Source organism: Trichomycterus rosablanca, chromosome 17 (assembly GCF_030014385.1).
Source record: "Trichomycterus rosablanca isolate fTriRos1 chromosome 17, fTriRos1.hap1, whole genome shotgun sequence".
Lineage (NCBI taxonomy): Eukaryota > Metazoa > Chordata > Actinopteri > Siluriformes > Trichomycteridae > Trichomycterus > Trichomycterus rosablanca.
Genome location: NC_086004.1, coordinates 12,434,858 through 12,462,846, shown reverse-complemented (window position 1 = coordinate 12,462,846; position 27,989 = coordinate 12,434,858). Strand labels below are relative to the sequence as shown.

General features: G+C 39.7%; 2 protein-coding genes across 3 annotated transcripts; one reads left to right on the top strand and one right to left on the bottom strand.

Annotated features, from left to right (window-relative positions):
* Positions 1 to 584: 584 nt before the first annotated feature.
* On the bottom strand, positions 585 to 13,838 carry LOC134331339 (vitellogenin-like). 2 transcript variants are annotated; one of them, XM_063012704.1, is made up of 27 exons: positions 13,799 to 13,838; positions 13,694 to 13,714; positions 13,466 to 13,617; positions 13,128 to 13,379; positions 12,883 to 13,044; positions 12,654 to 12,802; positions 12,411 to 12,561; positions 12,177 to 12,334; positions 11,937 to 12,102; positions 10,902 to 11,027; positions 10,582 to 10,800; positions 10,273 to 10,490; positions 10,088 to 10,185; positions 9,867 to 9,991; positions 9,659 to 9,760; positions 9,426 to 9,560; positions 8,181 to 8,367; positions 7,992 to 8,094; positions 6,130 to 6,315; positions 5,780 to 6,036; positions 5,352 to 5,692; positions 3,226 to 3,270; positions 2,365 to 2,415; positions 2,079 to 2,282; positions 1,821 to 1,972; positions 860 to 998; positions 585 to 773 (listed from the first exon to the last, which is right to left on the bottom strand). In XM_063012704.1, exons 1-27 carry the CDS (start codon positions 13,836 to 13,838, stop codon positions 627 to 629), a joined length of 4,086 nt encoding a protein of 1,361 aa, XP_062868774.1. In that variant the 3' UTR covers positions 585 to 626. The 2 variants fall into 2 exon arrangements, with proteins under 2 accessions (XP_062868774.1, XP_062868775.1); XM_063012705.1 differs by lacking the exon at positions 3,226 to 3,270 and having other exon boundaries at positions 2,365 to 2,409.
* Positions 13,839 to 17,169: 3,331 nt separating this feature from the next.
* On the top strand, positions 17,170 to 27,579 carry ctbs (chitobiase, di-N-acetyl-). Its single transcript, XM_063012813.1, has 7 exons — positions 17,170 to 17,341; positions 18,933 to 19,071; positions 21,406 to 21,614; positions 24,325 to 24,496; positions 24,586 to 24,683; positions 26,719 to 26,880; positions 27,142 to 27,579. The coding sequence occupies exons 1-7, from the start codon at positions 17,222 to 17,224 to the stop codon at positions 27,400 to 27,402; spliced, it is 1,161 nt and encodes a 386-aa protein (XP_062868883.1). The 5' UTR covers positions 17,170 to 17,221; the 3' UTR covers positions 27,403 to 27,579.
* The last annotated feature ends 410 nt before the right edge of the window (positions 27,580 to 27,989 follow it).

The window sequence follows — 27,989 nt, the reverse complement described above, 5'->3', positions numbered from 1 at the left end:
AAAATGGATGCCATATGCTCTGGACCAAAGACGAAAAGGACCATCCAGACTGTTATCAGCAACAAGTCCTAAAGCCAGGGTTTGTCATGGTATGGGGTGTGTCAGTGCCCTTGGCAAAGGTCATTTACACTTCTGTGATGGCAGCATTAATGCAGAAAAGTACATTGAGATCTTAAGAGCAACATGCTGCCTTCAAGACGTCATCTTTTCCAGGGACAACCACGTTTTTCAACAAGACAATGCAAAACCACCTGCTGCGCACATTACAAAGGCATGGATGTGGAACAAAAGGGTACGGGTACTGGACTGGCCTGCCTGCAGTCCTGACCTGTCCCAATAGAGAATGTGTGGAGAATGTACTGTTGCACATCTTGAGACGTGTTTGTAGGAAGAATGGGACAAGATAAAAGCTGAAACACTGTCCACTCTATTAGATTTTTTGATGTCAGATTTGTTTATGATATAATATATGAATAGTGAAGTATATGAAGTAAAATGAAGAATTAAATTAAAGCTGTAAATTTAAACACTATAACCAAACAATGCACAATTAAATAAAACCAATACAAACAGTATTTTGCTTTATCAATGCTTTTTATTTCAGTTATTTATTTACATAGTGTATTTTAATAAGTTGAATATTCAGCCCGAATCTCATTCATCCACTCATCAATAATAGCTTGAATGTCCAAATTCTTGAGAGCTGGAATGGATCCATCCCGTTCAATAGGCAGGGCAACAGGAAGACGTATAGCCATCTTTGACAGGGTCATCTGAAAGGAAGGATTTAATGTTAGTGTTAAAGTAGTTACAAAATCGTAATTAATTAACATTTAACACCTAAAGAATGATGTTTTACCCTTGGAATCCTCATAATAATGTTTAAAGACTCTTGAGATGGTAAAGCCATGATTAGTTCAATCTCTTGCTCAGGTTTATCGTTTCTGTCGACGTTAATTCCAGCCAAAGGTGCGATCCTAGGGATGTATTCACAAGCCCTGCAAAGGGAAAGGCATAAAGAAATGAACAGACTATTAGACTAAACACAATACACCGATCAGACATAACATTAAAACCATCTCCTTGTTTCTCACTTACCATATAGAAGCACTTTGTAGTTCTACAATTACTGACTGGTCAGGACCCCCACAGGACCACCACAGAGCAGGTATTATTTAGGTGGAGGATCCTTCTCAGCACTGCAGTGACACTGACATGGTGGTGGTGTGTTAGTGTGTGTTGTGCTGGTATGAGTGGATCAGACACAGCAGCGCTGCTGGAGTTTTTAAATACCGTGTCCACTCACTGTCCACTCTATTAGACACTCCTACCTAGTTGGTCCACCTTGCAGATGTAAAGTCAGAGACGATCGTTCATCTATTGCTGCTGTTTGAGTTGGTCATATTCTAGACCTTCATCAGTGGTCACAGGATGCTGCCCACGGGGCGCTGTTGGCTGGATATTTTTGGTTGGTGGACTATTCTCAGTCCAGCAGGGACAGTGAGGTGTTTAAAAACTCCAGCAGCATTGCTGTGTCTTATCCACTCATACCAGCACAACACACACTAACACACCACCACCATGTCAGTGTCACTGCAGTGCTGAGAATGATCCACTACCTAAATAATACCTATTTTGTAGTGGTCCTGTGGGGGTCACACTGGGTCAAACAGATGGACTACAGTCAGTAATTTTAGAACTACAAAGTGCTTCTATATGGTAAGTGGAGCTGATAAAATGGACACTAAGGAGGTGGTTTTAATGGTATGGCTGATCGGTGTATATTTTATTATAATATATTTCTATATTTGACTCATTACCTCTTGATATAGGGAGTTACAAGATTTAGAATACTTGGAACTCTTTCCCACTCAAATGCAAGACGGGCACTAGGATTTGAATCATGCAGACCAGCCTCAGCCTTGACAGCTAAAGAATATTCCTGGCATTCTGCTCCAAACGCAACCCTGGCCTGTAAAGACAGTTTTAGCTTAGTGCAAATAATAGTATTCAATGTGTAGTATTCAGTAACATATAAAGATAACCTTAGTTTACTTAGAGTAAAAAGCTCGACTTACACCAATTGTATGCTTGCTCTGTATTATAGCATCAGCACAAATCTTCCTTTTGTCATTGTCAGCCACGGAGTTGAGCACAATCTGTATTCTCGATGCAGGCTTGTCCAGATAAGCAGCGAACTGGTATCCCATCGCTCGGTCAGCTCTAACAGCACGAGCCGTTACAGCAAGAGCGGGTGGAATAGCATTTCCAAGGAACTTAAACTGAAATTGTAAACAGGTTTTAATTCCAGATGAATTTGGCTTTGGCTTAACACTTTAAACCTACAGTTAGATTTTGTATTACCTGTTTCCTAATGACTTGAGCGGCAGATGCACTGCTGTGCTTTGACTGTACCTGTGGTGTAAGTAAAAAAAAATTATCATATATATAGTATATATATATATATATATATATATATATATATATATTTGTTTTTTTTTGTTTTTTTTTTGTTTTTTTTGCACTATGTGGACAAAAGTATTTGGACACCTGACCATGAGCTTGTTGGACATTCTATTTAAGAAACAAATGGTATTAAAATAGAGTGAACTCTATGTGGGGTGGCATGGTGGCTCGGTGGGTAGAACTGTCGCTTTACAGCAAGAAGGTCTGGGGTTTGATCCCCAGGTGGGGCGGTCCGGGTTCTTTCTGTGCGGAGTTTGCATGTTCTCTCCGTGTCTGTGTGGGTTTCCTCCTGGAGCTCCGGTTTCCTCCCACAATCCAAAAACATACAGTCAAGGTTAATTGGAGACACTGAATTGCTCTATAGGTGAATGGGTGTGTGTGTGTGTGTGTGTATGTGTGTCTACCTTGCGATGGACTGGTACCCCGTCCAGGGTGTTACTGTGTGCCTTGCGCCCATTGAAAAGTTGGGATAGGCTCCATCACACACACACCCCTCCCCAACCCTAATTGGATGAGCGGAGTGAGTGAACTCTGTGTGATCTTTTAAGCTATAACACAAGCCACTTTATGTCTATTAGAATTTTTGCCCATTTTGTCAAAAGAGCATTTGTATGGCTGGACACAAAAATGTTGGTCAAGAAAGCCTCAGTTCCTTTCAAAGCTCTTTATTAGAATGGGTGTCCTAATATTTGTGTCCATATATGGTATGGCAGTCATCATGTGTTGCATTTCATTGAAGTTAAAGAGTTAAAGAGTTACCTGATCATTAGGAAATCTCTCAAAGAGAGCAAGCGTAGAATTAACCTAGGAAGAAACATAGTGTCACATTTTTGTAACCAAAAAAGCCTAAATGTTTTTTACATACATGCATTTTAAAAGGTTAGATTTTAAGCCTTCTGTGAAATAATATAAATAAAACATTATAACTATAAATGTTAAAAACCGGGTAAGCCATAGCCTAGTGGTTAAGGTACTGGACTAGTAATCAGAAGGTCACTGGTTCAAGTCCCACCACTGCCAGGTTGCTGCTGTTGGGCCCCTGAGCATGATCCTAAATCCTGAATTGCTCAGACTGTATACTGTTACTGTAAGTCACTTTGGATAAAGGCATCTGCTAAATGCCAAAAATGTTGATTTCTGTCGGTAAATGTTAGTATTTAAAATGTATTTATGTAGATTATAAAACGGATAGTTCCGGTCCTAAAATCTGATTGGCTGAGCCGCGTTCGAAGCCGTTGTAAAATCCCCGATAAACGCACACCTATGACCACCTCACATCATTCCATATTAATACGCCACTGAAAAGAAAAAGTGAATGTTATGTTCGCCCTGTTAACGAACTACCTGGGGTCGTGGAAGAATGCTTTTTGTAAGTGTTTTTGTAAATAAAAACATTTATAAATTGAACATTGTTGTATTTTATTATATTTTATGTTGAAGACAAGAGACTCCGCTTCGCGTCATGCCAAAACAACCTTCCCCGTGATAAAATCGCAGTAGCGCATGTCTCTTGTGGCTTATTGCTTTATAATACATTGACTTCATGGCTTTTATATACACCTAATGGCCAAAAGTATGTGGAAATATAACCACGAGCTAGTTGGACATTTTATTCCAAAATCATGAGCATGAGTATAGTGTTCACCCCTACTTTGCAGCTGTCACAGCCTACTCTGAATTGTTCTGTAGGAATTTGTGCCCATAAGGTAAGAGTTTGTTTGTTTATTAGGATTTTACCATCATGTTTTACACTTTGGTTACATTCATGACAGGAACAGTAGTTACTCATCACACAAGGTTCATCAGTTCACAAGGTTATATCGAACACAGTCATGGACAATTTAGTGTCTCCAATTCACCTCACTTGCACGTCTTTGGAATGTGGGAGGAAACCGGAGCACCCGGAGTTACCCACGCAGACACTGGGAGAACATGCAAACTCCACACAGAAAGGACCAAGACTGCCCCACATGGGGATCGAACCCAGGACCTTCTTGCTGTGAGGGTAAGGTAAGAGCATCTGTGAGGTCAGACATTGTTGTTGGAAAAAGTGATTGGCCCGCAGGTGACTGATTTCCTCCAAGGGTGTTCAGTAGCGACACGGCAAGGCACCAAACTTCCTTCACACTAAACTCATTAAGCCATGTCTTTATGCTTAATGCTGCTCCTGCCAGATGTTATGGACCTGGCGTGTTTGCCCCAAGAATGTCAAGAACTCACTACAGACTTTATCACAGACTGGACTGAATAATAACTCCAATTAGTTTAGCTAGTTATAACTTTTAGTTCATTTTAATTTGTGTGTGTGTGATATTGTGTAAATCCTATTTATTCAAATTATTCTCCAGGCCACCCAAGAAGGATGGGTCCCTGCTGAGTCTGGTTCCTCTCAAGGTTTCTTCCTGTAATTTTAAGGGAGTTTTTCCTTGCCACTGTCACCCTCGGCTTGCTCAACAGTGGTTTTGGTCTGTTGGTCCTGGATTCTGTAAAGTTGCTTTGAGACAATGTTTATTGTAAGAAGTGCTATATAAATATATTTGACTTGACATGATTAACCGTGCTTGATTATGGCTGGAAAACCCTAAACTCAATTATTAGGAGGGGCATCCACACACTGCTGGCCATATTGTGTATGTACTACAGACATTCTTTTTAAAAAATGGTACTGTAGTGAATATTTTAATTCTCACAATTCCAAATGACAGGCGTATAACAACCCTAAGATGGTAAAAAATGTACACATAGAACAATAACAGGTCAAATCTTCTCAGTATTAATCAATAATACTGATGAGACAAAGATAGAAACCTTAAAGAAACATTACAGTTCTATGTAAATCATAATAATGAACAGTTGTGCCCAATATCTATGTGTTAAATGTTTACCTTGGACATGCGGCTGCTCCTGCTACTGCTTGAACTTTTGCTGCTACTTGAACTCTTGCTGCTGTTGCGGCTGCTTGAACTCTTGCTGCTGCGGCTGCTGCGACTGCTGCGGCTGCTGCTAGCACTTCTGCTGCTACCGGAGGAAGAGGAAGCACTTGAGCTGGAGTTGATGTGCCTAAGACCAGCCTCCAGGATTTCCCTCAGTTTTAACAGGATGGTATTTTCCTCCATGCTGTTATATCCATCCTGATTGTCTGTGTTAGCAATTCTTTTTTGTTTAATAAGCTTTTCTGCATTAACAAGGACATCAAGCTCTAGTTTTTGAAGCGCAGGTCCATCACCTGAAACATAAATAAGGTTTTATTTAATGTTCAAATTAAATCCCATATGAATTTTAGTCTTCATCAAGAAATGAGCTCTGATATTACCTCGTCCTATTGAAAGACGTGCAAGGTGTTGTCCAACAATATAATAAAAAGGATTTAAGCCCATAAAGCCAGCATTGTTAGAATTGATCTCAAGGCATCCCTTGATGTGAACGTAAGGAACTGCAATGCACAGAGACTTCTTAATTGAAGCAGGGATTATTCTTTGTGCAGCATCAGAGGGCATCTGAGGTGCCAGAGATACCACTCTTTCAGTAGGAAGCTCCTCAATGTTTCTGGCCACAGCGACAGTCTCAAAACTAAGAAATAAGAAAACCTTACTCAGTCGTTCTGTTTTTTTTAAACTAACTTTCGAACAAATCATGTTGTCCTATTGTTATGCTGTCCATTACCTGACAACACCAACATGGTCAGGAACATCTACAGGCAGAAGCTCCAGCTTGATGTTGCGTTGTGGAAGATTAGCTCTTAAGGCCACTTTCCCTGGAACAACAGTGTGTACGTAACCTCTGGCCATAACAGCAGCCTGAATCAAGGCGGTGTTCACCCCAATAACTGCAAACGTCTGCATGGCAATGCTGAAATTCAAATAAAATAATTTATATATTCACATACAGTGTATCACAAAAGTGAGTACACCCCTCACATTTCTGCAAATATTTCATTATATCTTTTCATGGGACAACACTATAGACATGAAACTTGGATATAACTTAGAGTAGTCAGTGTACAACTTGTATAGCAGTGTAGATTTACTGTCTTCTGAAAATAACTCAACACACAGCCATTAATGTCTAAATGGCTGGCAACATAAGTGAGTACACCCCACAGTGAACATGTCCAAATTGTGCCCAAAGTGTCAATATTTTGTGTGACCACCATTATTATCCAGCACTGCCTTAACCCTCCTGGGCATGGAATTCACCAGAGCTGCACAGGTTGCTACTGGAATCCTCTTCCACTCCTCCATGATGACATCACGGAGCTGGTGGATGTTAGACACCTTGAACTCCTCCACCTTCCACTTGAGGATGCGCCACAGGTGCTCAATTGGGTTTAGTCCATCACCTTTACCTTCAGCTTCCTCAGCAAGGCAGTTGTCATCTTGGAGGTTGTGTTTGGGGTCATTATCCTGTTTGAAAACTGCCATGAGGCCCAGTTTTCGAAGGGAGGGGATCATGCTCTGTTTCAGAATGTCACAGTACATGTTGGAATTCATGTTTCCCTCAATGAACTGCAGCTCCCCAGTGCCAGCAACACTCATGCAGCCCAAGACCATGATGCTACCACCACCATGCTTGACTGTAGGCAAGATACAGTTGTCTTGGTACTTCTCACCAGGGCGCCGCCACACATGCTGGACACCATCTGAGCCAAACAAGTTTATCTTGGTCTCGTCAGACCACAGGGCATTCCAGTAATCCATGTTCTTGGACTGCTTGTCTTCAGCAAACTGTTTGCGGGCTTTCTTGTGCGTCAGCTTCCTTCTGGGATGACGACCATGCAGACCGAGTTGATGTAGTGTGCGGCGTATGGTCTGAGCACTGACAGGCTGACCTTCCACGTCTTCAACCTCTGCAGCAATGCTGGCAGCACTCATGTGTCTATTTTTTAAAGCCAACCTCTGGATATGACGCCGAACACGTGGACTCAACTTCTTTGGTCGACCCTGGCGAAGCCTGTTCCGAGTGGAACCTGTCCTGGAAAACCGCTGTATGACCTTGGCCACCATGCTGTAGCTCAGTTTCAGGGTGTTAGCAATCTTCTTATAGCCCAGGCCATCTTTGTGGAGAGCAACAATTCTATTTCTCACATCCTCAGAGAGTTCTTTGCCATGAGGTGCCATGTTGAATATCCAGTGGCCAGTATGAGAGAATTGTACCCAAAACACCAAATTTAACAGCCCTGCTCCCCATTTACACCTGGGACCTTGACACATGACACCAGGGAGGGACAACGACACATTTGGGCACAATTTGGACATGTTCACTGTGGGGTGTACTCACTTATGTTGCCAGCTATTTAGACATTAATGGCTGTGTGTTGAGTTATTTTCAGAAGACAGTAAATCTACACTGCTATACAAGCTGTACACTGACTACTCTAAGTTATATCCAAGTTTCATGTCTATAGTGTTGTCCCATGAAAATATATAATGAAATATTTGCAGAAATGTGAGGGGTGTACTCACTTTTGTGATACACTGTATGTTTAATGTAAGAAATGTAACATCATTTAGTTTAGAACAATGTACCTTGGTCTGGCTTCAGCCTGCACTTGGAAATCAGTCTTCATTAACTGATCAAGAGTGACAGTCTCTGGGTGCTCAGGTAGAGGTGGATTAATTGCTGCCTTAACTAAAGAAGTGTATAAAATAATCATGTTAAAAAGCAGGTGATTAGTGTGTTTACCAGTATAATAGTAAAACAGGTTAAACCTTTACCATTAATAGCGGCACCGGCAACAACAGCAGTGTAATGAGCAAGCTCCATTGGTACACCAACAGAAGTAGGAATAATGCGGCGAATCTCAGCGGCCAGAAGAGGCTTGGCATATTGAACTGCAATACCAGATTGCAACGCTTTGACAGCCTCCTTAAGGAGTTCACGAGCACGTGGTCCAGTAGCAAGCTTTAAATATTGGAAATAGTATGGGATTATTTGTTACAAGGTTGCACACAATTACTTTATAAGACCCTGCCTGCACTCCACTAGAGTTACTAAATGTCCAATAAATTTAGCCATATAAAGAAACGAAACTCCTATTTTTTTTATTTTTTTAAGATTAGAAATGGCAATAAACAATAGACATTGTTTTGAAGCTGAGGGTCAGAGCACAGGGTCAGCCATTGTTTCTACACGCACTGTTCATTTTATCGGCTTCACTTACCATATTGAAGCACTTTGTAGTTCTACAATTACTGTCTGTAGTCCATCTGTTTCTCTGAATGCTTTGTTAGCCCCCTTTCATGCTGTTCTTTAATGGTCAGGACCCCAACAGGACCACTACTGAGTAGGTATTATTTGGGTGGTGGGTCATTCTCAACACTGGTGGTGGTGTGTTAGTGTGTGTTGTGCTGGTATGAGTGGATAAGAGTTTTTAAATACCTCAATGTCACTGCTGGACTGAGAATAGTCCACCAACCAAAAATATCTAACCAACAGCGCCCCATGGGCAGCGCGTCCTGTGACCACTGATGAAGGTCTAGAAGATGACCAACTCAAACAGCAGCAATAGATGAGCGATCGTCTCTGACTTTACATGTACAAGGTGGACCAACTAGGTAGGAGTGTCTAATAGAGTGGACAGTGAGTGGACACGGCTGAGTCCGATCCACTTATACCAGCACAACACACACTAACACACCACCACCATGTTAGTGTCAGTGCAGTGCTGAGAATGATCTACCACCTAAATAATACCTACTCTGTGGTGGTCCTGACCATTGAAGACCAAAGTAAAAGCAGGTTAAAAAAGTATGTAGAGAAACAGATGGACTACAATCAGTAACTGTAGAACTACAAAGTGCTTCTATATGGTAAGTGGAGCTGATAAAATGGACAGTGTGTGTAGAAACCAGGAGGTGGTTTTAATGTTATACCTGATCTGTGTATATGACCTCCTTGTGTGGAGTCAATTACTTTCATGATTTATTTTCACATAGATAAGGAATGCATGAATGAAATACCTGTGCTGCCTGTTCGATAATGACTTTGTCAATAAAGTTTCTGTCAATGTTGGCGAAAGCAATTTCCTGTCCGAGGACTTTCACAAAGATGGAAGCCAGAGGTTGATTGGCTTGCAAAGACTTCCAGTTCATTAGCTTGCAAAGTAAAGAGGAGAATGATGTTAATTCAATTGAACTCAGCTTAAATAATACACCACTGAAAAAATGATGATAACATAGTAATGATTACTTACTGCTTTAAGTGTTCTCTTTACTCTGGTTATGCGATCAACATTTTGATCTGCAGCAGGAGTTTTTTGTAGTGCATCCTGAAGTCCCTCAGTTCTTATACCAACCTATTGAAAATAACTATTAAATTACATGTCCTGTGGAATGATATGACTAAGCTATGTATATGAGCTAGGGCAATTAATAATAACCCTTATAAATTGGTATTTTTACCTCGAGAACATCAGCAGCTGCTCCAGCCAGGTAGGCACGTGCCTGAGTCACGATAGCTCTGGGGATAATACTAGCAGCATCATTGATCATGAAAATATTTGCAGCAGCACCGACCATAACAGGAGCTTTAAATAAATGATAAAAGACAATGCAATGTCAAATTTTTTTTTAAATATTTTCCTGCTTCATTTTATCTGAACATAAAGCAAGTTCAAACATACAGATGTAGACAGAGTAATGGAGAGCTTTGCTGAAACGATAGTTTAGTCTTTCCAGTTTGGGGCTCAGCATCCTCATAGCAACGTTAGCGGCAGCAGCTCTGTGAAAAGACACAAAATATTAATGTTTACTTCTGACTTGAGGACATACAGTATAAATAGATTACAAATGTTAAAAATGTCCTTACACATGCATCAAATCGGGAGCCAGGCTTCTTCTCAGAGATCTGATGTAGGAATAAGCAAAGCTGGCAACATGCATGTTTTGCTCCTTCTCCAAATCGCCAGCCAGAGTGGACAGAAGAGCCACTGATGGCCTGGTCTCAAACAGCAAAATGCAGGCAACCATACGCAGCTCAGGGTGAAGATCCTTATTCATGTAAAGTTGCAGAGCCACTGGCTGAACCTACAACAGGACAAAAAAAGATTTACCTTCTGCACAACAAAAAAACAACAAGCCAAGTGGAAACGAATTGTACATTTTATTTAATTCTTACCATCTTTGGCTCCTTCTTGGCGATGTTCCTGAGGGCCAGGATGGCTTCGACTTGGACTCTCATGGGAAGAGAGGCAGCAGCATTTCCAAATCCGGGCAAAAGTTTCATGATGGTTTTAAGGCTAGCAGGGTGACCAGCATTGCCCAGAGCCTTAACAGCTAGTACGATTTCTGGAATGTCAGTCTTGGAAATGGCCTCAGCAGCAATCTCATGAACATGCTGAAGTATGCAGAGGTTGACAGACAGAATTAATGGATTATTTGTTTTAAGTAGACGTTCATATGCAAATGTAAATAATGGATTAATATTAATATTAATACCTTCAAGAGATCAGCAGAGCAGGTAGGATCTTCAGCGCAGTGTTTGGCAATCAGTGAACCGTGGCCAAGGATGATCATCTCACGCAGTACTGGAATTGCCTTCATTTTGGGGTGCTGTGCCAGATTCTGTTTAATAGAGACAATAGGTTTAATTGTGTAGTAATATACACCGATCAGCCATAACATTAAAACCACCTCCTTGTTTCTACACACACTGTCCATGTTATCAGCTCCACTTACCATATAGAAGCACTTTGTAGTTCTACAATTACTGACAGTAGTCCATCTGTTTCTCGGCATGTTTTGTTAGCCCCCTTTCGTGCTGTTCTTTAATGGTCAGGACCCCCACAGGACCACCACAGAGTACGTATTATTTGGATGGTGGGTCATTCTCAGCACTGCAGTGACACTGACGTGGTGGTGTTGTGTTAGTGTGTGTTGTGCTGGTATGAGTGGATAAGACACAGCAGCACTGCTGGAGTTTTTAAACACCTCACTGTTACTGCTGGACTGAGAATAGTCCACCAACCAAAAATATCCAGCCAACAGCGCCCCGTGGGCAGCATCCTGTGACCACTGATGAAGGTCTAGAAGATGACCAACTCAAACAGCAACAATAGATGAGCGATCGTCTCTGACTTTACATCTACAAGGTGGACCAACTAGGTAGGAGTGTCTAATAGAGTGGACTGTGAGTGGACATGGTACTTAAAACTGCGTGCTGTGTGTGATCCACTCATACCAGCACAACACACACTAACACACCACCACCATGTCAGTGTCACTGCAGTGCTGAGAAGGATACACCACCTAAATAATACCTGCTCTGTGGTGGTCCTGTGGGGGTCCTGACCATTGAAGAAGCAGGTGAAAGCAGGCTAAAAGGGTATGTAGATAAATAGATGGACTCCAGTGAGTAATTGTAGACCTACAAAGTGCTTCTATTTGGTAAGTGGAGAAACAACGAGGTGGTTTTAATGTTATGGCTGATCAGTGTATGTATATATGCCTAAACTATTTAAAATATATACTCACAGCTGTCATGTGGATGGCATCTTGATTAGCAGTCAACAAATGCAAACCAACCAAAAGGACCTGGGTCAGTTCAGGAATGGTTAACTCATCAGCTTGGAACTTCTCATTGATGAATCTCAAAGCTACTCGTGTACCGACAAAAGGAAGTGCATCCAGAATCCAGCGCCTATCAGAACTAGAATTTTAGTAAGGTACACACACTGGGTTTTTATTATATCAAAATACTTAAAATAATTCTACCTGTAAACAGGTTTGGTCTTGTGCTGAGCCCAGATGGCCTCCACATGCCCCAGCTGAGCAACACGCAAGAGCTGGATGAGCTGAACAAACTTAAGTGGAGCATCATCATGAACCATGGCCATATTGTTTGCAGCCAGGTGCTGCAAGACCTCATTAATCTGAAAGAGAAAAATGTTCTTAATGAATGTTCTTTAAATAAACATGTATTTAATTACAATCTAATAATAATGATACCTGGACTTGAGCATTATTGATCTTCAAAAGCTGGATGGGAGTTTGGAGAAGCTCAGTGGCAAACTCATACTGCAGTGATCCACGGACCAAATATTCAGCAGACACGGGAGCGATGGGTGCATTTTGCACCTCCAGTAAGGCCAAAGTTTGCCTAAAATCAAAGTAAGATTTGTAGATGTCTGTGTAGAAGTTGTAATATTGAACACATGACTAAATTATAAATTATAAAATGCATTATTATACCTGGCTTGCATTTGGGCGGCTCCAGTGATTGTATTGAAGGCGGAGAACTGATGAAGCTCTTCAAGTGTAGCTTCAGAAACCATAGCGCCAGTATCTGTGGGCTTCATGATGTAGTTAAATGTGGCAGTTCCTGTCAGACTCTTTAGCCTCTGTGGTGAGGAAAAAGATCAGTTAAAAGACTGTGATATCTAAAATCTAGATAAATTAGCTTAAAGTCATGTGATCTTACTTGCTGGCACTCCACACAGGTCTCAGCATAAGCCAAACCAATATCCTTGACAATCCTTTGATGGCAGTTGGTAAAGTCTTTAGACTTTGTAACAGCAATTTGATTGGTCTTAGCATCCTCACGGATCCAGTAGTGGGTCTTGCAAACTCCTTGTGGTCCAGCCTTAAAGGATAAAATATGATCTTTAGCTGACCAGAATACAATTAAATTATTAATGATTATGAACTAACAGTTGTTTTATATACCTCATGTAGCTCATAGACATTTTGGGTCTTTTTGAGGTTGAGGTGAAGGATGTTGAGGATACCTCTGTGCAGATTCAGGACAGTAGCAGAGACTTTAGCAGGGGCAAATACCTTACCCACCATACCTTGGTCATACTCAAATTTAATGGGGGTCGCAAGCTGAGCGTTCAGTACGGAGGTGAGCTTAGCAGAAGGAATGAAAGAATCCTGTGGCCAGATGCCAGCGTACTCGAAGAGTTGAGGATCCAGCAGCTAGAGGTAGGTTTTAAAAGGTGTAGTTAAAATTTAAAATAAAACGCATATCTTTTAATGTGTCGTCCAATAAAACCTGGATTTACCTTAAGGAGGAAGGTATTTTGAGCAACAGCACTGATTTGAACTTTGCTGCTGATTTTTAATCCAGCCTTGCCCAGACCTTCTTGAGGCAGACCACCCAAAAGCAGACCCTCATACTTGTACACATAGGTCTTACCGGCAGCAAATTCTGGAACTAATCAAATTTCACATTAAGTTTCTTTGTAATAATTTAAAAACCATCAAACTATTTAATGAGAAATACAACTTACCAAGGTTTACCTGATGACTTGCTAAAATTAAATAAAAAAACACAATATAAGTATAAAATATATTAAATAGAAATTAAATTCATTTTTTTTCTTATCATGACTTACCCACAAGGGCCAGAGTCAACGCGAGCACAACAGCTCTCATGGTGGTTTGTGATGAATTCTCGGAGAGGCTTCCTTTTATTGCAGCATTTCTGCTGACTAAATCATTATTTTAAAATTAATTATTAACTGATGCATTCATATTTTGATGTGCATGACACTGATTGGGGTATTGACAAAGCAAGGTCAGGTTAACTTGGCCTCTTGTTTAAGCATGCGGCCAAATGTTTGCTCCATCAAGCTTATTTTGATGTATTACAATTCAAATAAATGACCAACACAGTGTAAACTGTATAATACATTTATCAGACGAGTGCTGTTACAGTAGCTATTTTTTTATTCATTTATTGTTTGTTTTAGCAGGTTCGGGATGGGTCAGATTCATTAGGTAAAGTCAGGAAACACCTCGGACAGATCGCCGGTCTATAAAGTCTGCTAGATGTAGCTTCTAGGTCAGATTGCACAAAAACCACCACTTTATTATTTGTGGTTAATACTTTTAATTTAACAGTAAAATGCTTTAGCAATCCAACCTTTACTGTATTAATGGTGAATGTATTTATACTACAATATAAATATATATTTTCATTATAAAAACCTATAATTTGGCAAGCAAAAAGCACTCAATATACTTTAGGTGTTTTTTCTAGGTTTAAGTTAGGATACATGTTGCCAATGATTTCATAAAGATCTTATAGGGGTTTGACAAGTCAGAGGTTTATGGAAATTCAGTAATTACGTTTTGTTTGCATTTAATAGGAGTGTATTCATGACCATGGCATGAATAACTTGAATATATATTAGGGCAATGTTAGCTGAAATATAATTACACAGTTTGGAGGAACATGGGCGGCACGGTGGCTAAGTGGGTAGCACTGTTGCTCACAGCAAGAGGGTCCTGGGTTCGATCCCCAGACGGAACAGTTCGGGTCCTTTCTGTGCGGAGTTTGCATGTTCTCCCTGTGTCTATGTGGGTTTCCTCTGGGAGCTCCGGTTTCTTCCCACAGTCCAAAACAAACATGCAGTAAGGTTAATTGGGAACACTGAATTGCCCTATAGGTGTGTGTGTGTGTATGTGTGTGTGTGTCTGCCCTGCGATGGACTGGCACCCCAGGGTGTTGCTGTGTGCCTTGCGACCATTGGAAAGCTGGGATGGGCTCCAGCAACCCCCCACCCCACGACCCTGATTGGATAAGCAGTTAAGAAAGTGAGTGAAAGAACATATGCTCTCTTTTTTCAATGACATTCATAGTTATTACAACAACACAATGCCTTTACAGGTTAAACCAAAATCATAGACATTGTGTTTTGCAGGCAAAATAAAAAAGAGCGTCCAACCAACCATGTCTTTGTCATGTATGGAGGTGTATTAGTACCCAATGCATGGATAAGTTACACATGTAATAGCACCAATAATGCTGAAAGATATCTACAAATTGTAAAGCATCAATCTTAAACATAACAACAGCAAGCCACATTGTGCATGTTTTAAAACATGGCTATGCTATCAAATAGTGTAATATGAACATGTGCCTCATTATAAAAAGTTATAAGTTACATGGTAGTGAAGATAAAGAACTGCATAAAAGAGAAAAAAAAAAAAAAAAAAAAAAAAAAAAAAAACCCTAACCCTAACCCTAACCCTAACCCTATATATATATTAAAAAACATAATATAATAATATCCTGTCTTTTTTATTCTTAAGCTTTATGCAAAATTTGAACAGAACAAGATGACCTAACTTTTTCAATGACATGGAAAAGTGTGACCTTAACACAGGTTTGTTCTCTGGACTTTGAAAGCATCTTCATGTTTATTTAAAGTGGTTATTTGCCAAATTGCACTTTTCATGTCCAGATACAAAATTAATATGATTTATATTTATACATGCCATGTATCATTGTATCATTGTATCATTGTATCATGTATCATTCAGTCCAAATATTTTATTAATTTATATTGTAATATATAATATAATATTATATTATATTATCCTTTAATACATGTGGGAGGGCTTGCAGCATCAACGTTTAGCTGACAATCCACAGCATGTACATGATGTAGAGATGTATTTTTTTTTTAAGAAAAAACAAATCACAATCACATTCATACTGATTTAGTATAAAATAAATGAGCATTAAAAAAATGTAATGCTTTGTTTTCATTGCAAATCAAAAGCCTGCAGTAAATCACTAGTCCAAAATACAATCCCCATTTCTTTGTATTGGGCAAGAATGGACAAAAATTCCACTTGCAAAAGTGCAACAATTAGTGTCCTCAGTTCCCAAACTTATTAAAAAATCTCTGTCCCAACTTTTTTTGGAGTGTGTTCAAATGAATCAAATCAAAAGGCTTTGAATTCTAAATTAGGCTATATTTACAAAATACAACGATTAGTAAAGACATTGGAAATACTATCTTTTTACTTTTTATTCTTTTTTTTTTTTTTTTTTTTGCATTTTACAACTTTTCTGGAAATGGGGTTTGTATTTCAGTGTACCAATTTACTGCATTGATTTGCAATAAAAACAGGATTATCATTTATTTGAAGCAAAATTATCAGTATATGAGGAAATATTGTAAGACAGACAGACAGACAAAGAAAGAAAAGAAGAAAGAAAGAAAGAAAGAAAGAAAGAAAGAAAGAAAGAAAGAAAGAAAGAAAGAAAGAAAGAAAGAAAAGACAGACAGAAAGAAAGAAAGAGAGAGAGAGAGAGAGAGAGAGAGAGAGAGAGAGAGAGAGAGAGAAAGAAAGAAAGAAAGAAAGAAAGAAAGAAAGAAATGTGTTGTGGCATTTACAGTCTCCAGTTCAACAGGAGAATGTTTTGGATGAATGGTTTCTCGTCCTTTTACGATGGTTTGCACTAAAGCTGTTCTTATATCTTCTGCTGACCTAAATATTTTATTAGATTTTTACCACATTAAATAAATTATTGCAGGAAATACGTACTTTACTTCCATTTTTGTTACTCTACTCAAATCTGCAGCATTTTTACTTTTCTCACTTTAACAGCTGAAGGTTAGAAATCGTACTACAATTAACCACTAGAGGAAGACAGAGACGTTTGTTTACATGTCGAAAACCTGTCATTCACTATTGTTTTGAATGCATGAAATTAAGCTAAAAACATTGTTAAATATATAAGAACATAGAGTTAATGAATTAATTAAAGGTAAATAAATTAAATGCTGAGGAGCTCCAGTATCAAAGGGACAAGACATAAACATTTGATTTATTGTCTCTTATGTATGTGTCAGGTTGGTGATTATCACGTGCACTGCTTCCACTTCGTAACGTCTCGCGCGCCGTACTGAGGAAGTAAACAGTTGACAGTCTCGAGATGTCGCAGTGATGAAGTAGTATATGTTTTTTATTTAATTAAAACATTTAAAACGCTTACGATGTAAAAACTTAGGTGTGAAATCATGCGGCTACTGGTGTTTCTCGCAGTTCTTTTTACTTTTACTTTAAAAGATTCGTCGGCAGCGTGTCCATGCGAACGAGAGGAACTCTGTCAACCCATCCAACAGGAACATGAGTTCGAGGTAAAGTTAGTACTATATAAAGTTACTACTATATAAAGTTACTACTATATATTTTAAAACATGTTTTGCAGTATGTGAAGGACATTGGTATGTGCATGTTGAAGTCGGTCTTACTTGGATTGATAAATCAAATGCTAATACAGTTCACCTTTACGACGCTCCCTAACTCCTTTATCTGAAATAAATTATGTGCTTTTAGCTTTGACATAAAATTGTAATTCTGGTGTGTTTACTTTTTATTTGCCTACTGTAAACTGAGTAAATATTATTTGGTATTTCTTCGAGTAAAATAGACTGCAATGTTGAAGAATTAAAGCTCCAATTGCTTTGGAAGAGTTAGGGAGCGTCGTAAAAGTGAACTGTCTTAGCATTTAATTTATTGAAGTCAAAACAAGGGGCGTCGTAAAGGTAAACTGTTTTAACATTTATTGAAGTCAAACCAACTTTAAAATGTCCCTCACATATTACAGACATGTTTTTTTTTAAATATATTGTATTTACTTTATAATTTTATTATGCAGATAAACAAATATATTAAAATGTTGTATATACTTTTACATATGTAACTTTTACATATGTGTGTGTGTGTGTAGTTTTTATATGTGTGTGTACCTATAATTGTTCCTCACACAGTGCAAATATTTGTTTCATTTATTATAATTTATTTATTTGTTTTACCACTGCTTTTTTCCTGGTCATTGGTTGAAATCTATTGTATGTGCTGTTTTTTATGTGTAAAATTACACAGGTATCAGCCAGTAACAGGCCGGTATACAGACTCATTGAAGTAAATCGCTTGCACTAAATAAGTAGCATCTAATAAACTAATACAAACTTTAAACACACAAGCCCTTTCCATTTGTTTTCCATTTGTTTATTATTTCTAATTCATACTAATCAGATGAACTTTCTGTTTAAATTTACTGACTGCATCCTATTTGTTGTTCCGCACACTGTCACCTCATTTATCAATCAAAAGGGACCTCCATAACACCCCGCTGACTAGATGATGTCTGGGTGAGGGACCATTCCATTGGCGAAAGCCAAAAAAGCTTGGACAGATCACCAGTTACTTAGGGCAGTTTTTAGTATCTCCAGTTGGCCTGACCGCATGTGTTTGGACAAGGGCATCCAGAGGAAACCCACGTGAACACAGGGAGAACATGAAAACTCCATACAGTGGTGATGGGCTAGCATAATAGGCCGCTGCGCCACTTGAGCACCATGTGTATATTTATAATGTAAAACACTGATTAGTACAGACATTTTGCTATCTGTTTTATTGACAGATTTCCAAACTGCCCCCTTTTGAATTGGGGGTTGTATCAAAAACATTAGGTTTAGGTTAACATGTAATATTCCACTAAGTGTATATGATATGTGTTGGCAACATAACATAAAACATTTGCCATGCACAATTAGTAAGGGAAAAGCCATGTCCATATATGCATTTGTAGACTGCTGTGTTAAGTAATTTACAGACAACACACATTGTTACAAGTCTAGTAAATGCTGTAAGACATGTCAAAGGCTTTATAACCAGCATTTCCATATGGGGTCTACAGGTTCTGTAACACTTTTACTCTTGCAGGTATTCGTATTTGATGTTGGGAAGAAAGCCTGGAAATCCTATGACTGGTCCAAAGTAACAACAGTTGCTGCATTTGGAAAGTATGACGCTGAGCTGATGTGCTATGCTCATTCCAAAGGGGCTCGTCTTGTTTTAAAAGGTAATTGTATTGAGTAAATATGTCAGCAAATAAAGGTTTACCTGCTTTATCTGTAGTAGAAATATGTTATAGCAGTTCATTTCATGTGTTTTCAAATTGGGACTAAATCAACAATGCTAACAGTGAATCAGCCATTAAGCCCCCTTACGAGAGATGTGGCTATACAGTGTAGCCTTGATTTAACAGACTAAAAGAGGGGTGCACTAGTCCATAAAATGCGATTGTCCGAAACAGCGAGGTTTTTTTTCAGGGGTTGCGAAGGTATACAAAAACACAGCACTAAGGGCCACAAATTTTACTAAACATGCACATATGATAACCAGTAAAATATACAATATAAATAGATATGTAAATATGTCATGTAAAACCTGTAAATAAATATTAAAGTTGGTGTAGTACTGGGGAGAAATTTTGTTTACCTTGTTTTTTTTTTGCCATGATTGTATCGTGGGGACTAAGAGTATCTATTATTTAGTCTGAAGCACTGCTGGTGGTTACTGGAGCAGCGCTGGTGCATAACTAAGCACTAGAACTTGCAAAAAATTAAGCATAAAACACAGAGAAAAAGGCGAAAACAAAGCAAGCCTTCCAACAAAATAAAGCCTATCACCCATGTGAACACAGAGACGTGAGCCGGCTAGTGGACAGTTACTAAACTACTGGTCTTGGTACGCTTCTCGCAGGAATTTAAAACAATCGGACCGGACATTTGCTTTTAAAAATTTTGGCCATTAAGTTTGAAATCCGTTAAATGGAGGTCTGTTAAATCGAGGTTCCACTATATTTGTATGTTTTTTTGAGTCTTTCATGTGTGAACGGTAACGCCTGGAAAAATTGCATTGAAATTCTTTACTAGCACAGGCAGCACACAGACTCATCTGTGTGAATCTCTTGCACTAGTAATAAACCAATAAAAACCTAACATTTAAACACACTTAACAAACGAGTTATTGTTTTATAAGCTAATCAGATGAACTTTGTGTGTATACATTTACTGAATGTAGCCCATTTGTTGTTCTGCAAACCAATCTCAGCTTGCAATGACACTAACATGGTAATGACCTTGTATTCTGTGTTGAACTAGTATCAGGTGCTGCAGCCTTGCTGGGATTACCTTTTATTCTTAATGTCAGTGTTGGAAGGACAATAGTGCTACAACCAAAAACATAAAGTCAGCAGTGTCCTGTGATCAGAAAGTGTCCAGTGATAAAAAAAAAAGCACAGGAAGATTAACACACATTGTGCATAAAAAGCTGTAGTCTCTAAGTATACACCTGCTATGAGTGGTACCAGGGTATTATTTCTAATTAAGGTGGCAGTAATTTCCCAACACTGCTGCACCTGATATACTCATACTAGAGCAATAAGGTTATTACCATGTCTGTCACTGCAGTGCTGAGAATGATTGGCCACACAAGCAGCACATAGTCAGTGTTGGTCCTGTGGGGAACACACATAGGTAGAATAAACTTCTCATTTAAAGCCAGCAAAGCAAATTAACTCTTCATCATACATGTCCACTGATCAGCCATAACATTAAAACCACCTCCTTGTTTCTCCACTACTTTTCTCTACTTTTTTTAGCCTGCTTTCGCCCTGTTCTTCAATGGTCAGGACCCCACAGGACCACCACAGAGCAGGTATTATTTAGGTGGTGGATGATTCTCAGCAGGTGGTGGTGTGTTAGTGTGTGTTGTGCTGGCATGGAGTTGATCAGACACAGCAATGCTGTCACTGCTGGACTAAGAATAGTCCACCAACCAAAAACATCCAGCCAACAGCTCCCCGTGGGCAGCGTTCTGTGACCACTGATGAAGGTCTAGAAGATGACCAACTCAAACAGCAGCAATAGATGAGCGATCGTCTCTGACTTTACATCTACAAGGTGAACCATCTAGGTAGGAGTGTCTAATAGAGTGGACAGTGAGTGGACACTACTTAAAAACTCCAGCAGTGCTGCTGTGTCTGATCCACTCATACCAGCACAACACACACTAACACACCACCACCATGTCAGTGTCACTGCAGTACTGAGAATGATCCACTACTTAAATAATACCTGCTCTGTGGTGGTCCTGCGGGGGTCCTGACCATTGAAGAACAGCATGAAAGAGGGCTAACAAAGTATGTAGAGAAACAGATGAACTACAGTCAGTAATTGTAGAATTACAAAGTGCTTCTATATGGTAAGTGGAGCTGATAAAATGGACAGTGAGTGTAGAAACAAGGAGGTGGTTTTAATGTTATGGCTGATCAGTGTATGTATTTTAAACATTGCGTGTTGTTTATTTTAGTATTAAGTATTAGTATTAAGTTCTTGACATTTTGTTACAGGTGACGTACCAGTCGCAGATATTGTGGATGATGTCAAAAGAAAAGAATGGATCACGGAAAAACTCAATTTGGCTAAAAGCCAGTTCATGGATGGTATAAACATAGACATTGAGCAGGCTGTAGAGACTTCTTCACCTGAGTACTATGCTCTGACTGCCCTTGTTAAAGAGACCACTGACGCGTTTCATAAAGAAATTCCAGGCTCTCAGGTAGGAAGCTGATTAATACTATGGATGCAAATTTGGCTGGTTTCTTTTAACTGATAATCAGTCATCCTCAGTCAATGGTTAACCATGTATTAACAAGCTTATAGCATCCTATTAAGATCTAAACCACATCATAGTGATCAACAAGTCGTCATGATTTTTTTTAACATAGCATACAAAAGAACATGTGGCAGTAATGTAGAATGATAAGATGAACATAAACACCGTAACCAGAGCTACACCGATCAGACAGAACATTATGACCACCTTCCTAATATTGTGTTGGTCCCCTTTTTGTTGCCAAAACAGCCCTGCAACTGGGATGCACTGTGTATTCTGACACCTTTCTATCAGAACCAGCATTAACTTCTTCAGCAGTTTGAGTTACAGTAGCTCGTCTGTTGAATCAGACCACACGGGCCAGCCTTTGCTCCCCATGGTAATTAATCAATGAGTCTTGGCCGCCCATGACCCTGTCGCTGGTTTACCACTTTTGATAGATACTGACCACTGCAGACCGGGAACACCCCACAAGAGCTGCAGTTGTGGATTTGCTCTGACCCAGTTGTCTAGCCATCACAATTTGGCCCTTGTCAAACTCCCTCAAATACTTACGCTTGCCCATTTTTCCTGCTTCTAACACATCAACTCTGAGGATAAAATGTTCACTTGCTGTGTAATTGATTCCACCCACTAACAGCTGTGATGAAGAGATAATCAGTGTTATTCACTTCACCTGTCAGTGGTCATAATGTTATGCCTCGTCAGTGTAGTTCAGAACTCTTATATTGCTAATAAAAAAGATGCAGCTGGTATATTAAGGCTTACTAACAACATTAATGTAGTTATTGTGAGATAATAAGCAGTGTTCTGTCTTTATACTGGGTGTTTCAAAATATCCATGTAATTTTTGCAAAGAAAAATAAATAAATAATAAAATTTTACCCAGGTACTCATGTGCAGCGATTAACATGCAGTCAGACCCATACTGACACAATACAGCTTTAGTTTGTAATTTTAATGCAGTGCTGGAGCCTATTTCAGCTTTTCAATGGGTGCAAGGCACACAGTAACGCCCTGGACGGGGCACCAGTCCATCGCAGGGCAGACACACATACACACACGTACCCATTCACCTATAGGGCAATTCAGTGTCTCCAATTAACCTGACTGCATGTTTTTGGACTGTGGGAGGAAACCCACGCAGACACGGGGAGAACATGCAAACTCCGCACAGAAAGGACCCGGACCGTCCCACCTGGGGATTAAACCCAGGACCTTCTTGCTGTGAGGCGACAGTGCTACCCACTTTGCCCGATCCATCATTTATGATTTTAATAATATTAGTATTATGTGGAGAGAGGTAGGACCCAAGGATGCAGAGAAAAATTATAATTTTTATTTAACAATAAATAATAGTAAACAAAAGACAACACAAAAGGGAAAAATAACGGGAACGAGGCGAACAAAGCCGCTGGCGCCGCAGGCAACTGGAAAGGAAAAACACACACGAGGAAAAAGGGGAAGCGCAGGGCGCGAACCCGGATCGCTGAGGTGCGAGGTGTTCGCTAACCCAGTTGCGCTATGGCAGGGCGAGAGTCAAATGAAGCCCGTGCGCTTGTAAATGGCGCAGCGGGAAAAACACATTAAAATGAAGACCCAGGTAAGGAAACCAGCGAAAAGCAAAAAAACGGCTTATGAAAAGTCGCTCCGGCATAGTCACCAGCACAATCAGGCTGGGAAGGAGCCGGAGCAAAAATCGGCTTATAATAAAAGCCGCTCCGGCATTGTCACCAGCACGATCAGGCTGGGAAGGAGTTAACGGTTGGCGTTGGAACCAAAAGGGCGGATTCGAACCGGGACTGAGGGGCACAGAAAAGCAGTGGCTTAACCCACTCAGCCAAGACGGCTGGCATGAACCCGCTGAGCCTTTTGGCTTAAGAGCTGCTGTGGAATGGCGGTTAGCTTAGCTTTAGCTCATAGCTAGCATTGCTTACCCTGGCCTTGCGACCTACACACCCTAAGGCTCTAGTAGCGCCAGGGGTGACCAGAGTGTCCCTAGTAAGGAAGCCAGTGTTGTGCCACCATGCCAAACAAAAGGAAAGAAAACAAGAAGGTGCGACGCCTGCAGCCTGGCGACGCCCCCCTAAATAGGGAGACCGCAGCTGCAGGTCGTTCGCCCTAATGAGCTGGCCGCCTATTTGAGGCCACGCTCTTAGTTGTTCTGTAAGGCCTGCGACGTCAGGAACGAGTGGTAGGTTCCACTGACGCCGCAGACACCTTACAATCAGTGCAATAAAACTTTTTGTTTAAGGTAAACTGTAGCATTCAATCTCTGAATGAGTGTGTATGCACACTGAGGGTACAAATCACGCATCATCTGGTGGAAATAAATTGATCGATAGCATTATTTGATCAATGACTTCTTTGTCAGTTATTGGTTTATTAGGGCAGCACGGTGGGTCGCCTTGCAGAAAAAAAGGTCCTGGGTTTTATTCCTAGGTGGAGCAGTCCGGGTCCTTTCTACGTGGAGTTTGCATGTTTTCCTCAAGTCTGTGTGTGGGTTTCCTCCCACAGGTGAATTGGAGATACTAAATTGTCCATGACTGCGTTTGATATTTAGGACTTGAACTGATGACTCTTGAATAATCTGTAATTACGGTTTTTAACATATTGCAGTTTTTATCTTGCTCTTTATTTATATAAATAATAGGTATCCTTTGATGTGGCTTGGTCACCCAAGTGCATTGATAAGCGCTGTTATGACTACACCGCTATAGCAGATTCCTGTGACCTGGTCTTTGTAATGTCTTATGATGAAATGAGTCAGATCTGGGGGGACTGCATCGCAATGGCAAATGCACCATTTAACCAAACATTAGCAGGTATCAGTATAACTGTTCTATTTACTAACACAGTGTATTACTTAAATATGATCTTTGTACTTTTGTTAAAGTGCCTTTTTGTCTTTCAGGGTATGATCAGTACATTAATCTAAAAATAGATCCAAAGAAACTGGTGATGGGAGTTCCATGGTATGGGTATGACTACCCATGTCTAAATTTCTCACAGGTAACTACTCTTACTTATGTTTTATGAATGAAATAATGATCTTATAATATATGGATATGTTGTTTTAATCTATAAGCTTTATTTATTTAGGCTTTTTAAGAAGCATGTAGGTGTCTAATTAAATAATGTTTGAAAACACACTGTACATTATACTATTAGTGAAATGGCTAAGGTATTATTAACATTTGTTTTTTATGATTCATTGATGGGAATTGTATTATTAAATTAAGGTAGAACCACACCGTCTGGCATCTACCAGTTTATTGGCAAATAAGGTTACAAAATTGTTATTCAGCCACATAATGCCATCTATTAAAATAGTACTTAACTAGTCTAGCAACACTTGAACAGCTGTAGTTTACCTTTTGCATATTATTTACACATATCTAAAAGTGTTTTGATCATTGTAGAATGACACATCAGTCTTAACATTTTCCACAGGTAATTTGATTGTGGCTAAGAATCTCAATCTTAGCCACTCAGGTGGCGCAGCGGTTAAATACGCTAGCATACCAGAGCTGGGATTTTTAAATACATCGTATCGAATCTCAGCTCTGCCATCTGGCTGGGCTGGACGGCTACATGAACAACGTTTGGCTGTTGTTCATCCAGGGAAGGGAGCCGGATAGGGACGTCATAACTGATGCAATTACGACCTCTGCTGGCTGATTGATGGTGCCTGCACAGAGAGAGGAATAATGTTGATCAGGGTGTGGCTTTCCGTGCACAAGGCTGACCGGCACTCGTCTCATGCAGGTGAAAAGATGCAGTCGGGTACTGCTCACGTGTTGGAGGGGGCGTGTGTCTGTTCGCGCTCTTCAGTCAGGGGCAGGGGGTCAGCATTAGTAGAGAGGATGCATAATGCAGTTGGGTAAAAATTGGACGCATTTGTTTCATGACAGAAAAAACTAATGCATAATATTCTTTCGTAAACGTTTGTTGAGATTGAATAGTCCAAAAAATTTTAAAGCGGTTATTTTTATAGAATCCTTCCAGGTCCTCCAGACCTTGTTTTTCTGGCCTCACCTTATAGAAATTTTGGTGAGGGGACTGGAATAGCAATGGCACAAGCTTAGTTTTGTTGACGCCAAACCATTTTTGTGTGAATCTGGATGTGTTTAAGTGTCATTGACCATCAAACATGATCCAGTTTTAGCATTTACAATCTACTGGTACTTTATGGCTTCCATAAAATTTTGACTAACATTTACTTCAAGACCTTTTTACACGTCTTGCCAATTTTTCTGTAGGTGGTCAGCAAACATCAGGTATTTGTGGTTGGAAAGTGAGCTTTCATTTGATATGTTTTGCAGTTTAGATGCTCAAGTAGAATTTTCCTGACAAAAGCCGTGGTCTACAAAGGGTTTACAAAGCATCTAAGGCAGGGCTGCCCATACTTTCATGGCTTGAGATCTACTATTTCAGTCAACAGGTTATCGTGATGTACTTTTTAAAAATGTTGGCCTCATATAGTTTTTAAAAAGCTTTAAAGATTTTTTAAATGTGCTTCAGTCGCCTATATTTATATTCAGCATTACAGGGCAAGTGACTGAAAAATCACACTAACCTTATTCTGATGATTTGCACAGAATGGTGTCAGCCAGGTTTATGAAGTCTGGACAATAGCTGCTCTTCATCAGTAAGGGTGGACTGATATTAAGACTCAATTTTTTCTCAGCCAGCAAGTTCTAAAATTGTCCAGCAGAGGCCCTTGGCTTGATATGAATGTCAGTTTGTAGGGTTAAAATTTCTCTGTCAGCTTCTTCCACGTATGAATCGAACCATTTTTGGTTACTTTGTGCTTGGTTGTGCACTCATCTTCACAAACAGTGTAGGTTACAAAAGAAAAAATGCAAAAAATGGCACAAACTGGCTACTGATGAATGAAAACTTTCTAGATTAGCAGTGCTTTAGGCGGGCTGAGACGTAGCTGTGGCCAGAGGTCATTCTGGACCAGCTTTACATGTTGTTTGGGCAAGACTTACCTTAAATGTAACTATGCCAGCTTTCTATGCATAACATTGCTGTCTTGTAGGAGGGTATTTGTACGATTCCTAAAGTGCCTTTCAGAGGAGCTCCTTGCAGTGATGCGGCTGGAAAGCAAATCCCTTACAGTACTATAATGAAGCAGATCAACAACTCCATGTCTGGAAGGAAATGGGATGAAGTCCAGCTTGCTCCTTATTACAATTACAAGGTAAGTTCTAGCTATATAGAAGATATTGTAAAAGTGACTAAATAAAATAATGGAAATTAAGGATTAAAAGCCTTTGGGGGCCCAACAATGGCAAATTGGTGGTAGTCAGGCTTCAACCACCAACCTTCCAATCAATAGTCCAATACTTTAACAACTGAGCTACCACTGCCCTATATATGAAAGGAATAAAACTGGAAAAGTTGCATCTTGAACATTAATTAACATTAAGTAATAAATTGCTTCTCAAATTGTATGCCACAGGATGGGGAAGGGAAAATCCATCAGGTGTGGTTCGATGACCCCGAAAGCATCTCTTTGAAAGCTGCCTATGTGGGACAGCAGGGTTTGAGAGGGGTTGGCATGTGGAATGGAAATATTCTCGACTACAGCGATGACCCTGTCGCCAAGCTGCAAAGTGCTGCAATGTGGAACGCTCTCATCCCAAACCAACGTACAGAGCCTGTTACACAGAATAAAACCCTGTCCCAGGAATTAAAATTGGAAGGATTCAATGACATTTAACTGTCAGTAAGAATAACATATTCCTGCAGACTAAATTACGTCTTCTGCTTATACTGATTAACGTTTTAGTCACAATAAAAAGAAAGGTGAAATTAATGACAAATGATGGTAAAAAAATATAAAATTTAAAAAAAAATTATTGTGAATGTATACTGACAATTAAAAGGAATTTACTGACTTTTTGATTGGTTTACTTACTTTCTTACTTTCCACAAATATCAGTTATAGGATGGAAAACAAATTAGAAATTTTTAAGCTGAGTATAAACTTTAAACTACTAAACTAAATTGTGATGGCATAAAATCCTGTACATAGTCTTCACAATAATTGTACTGGCCTCAGTCAGCTTAGAGGGGGGTCCTATTGCGTTTAATTGAAAAGAGTAAGAAATAATCACAATAGACAACTGGCATACAGCGGATCTCTTGTGATGTCATAAATCTATAAATCTAACCATCTATAGTGTACGGTGGGTCTTTGAGAATGGACATGTCAATGGACGGTGACTACACATGATTCCATTGTTAATGTAGATCCTGCTAAAATAGACCCAGGTGAGGAAGCTCCTACCACCAGTTCTCCAGAAG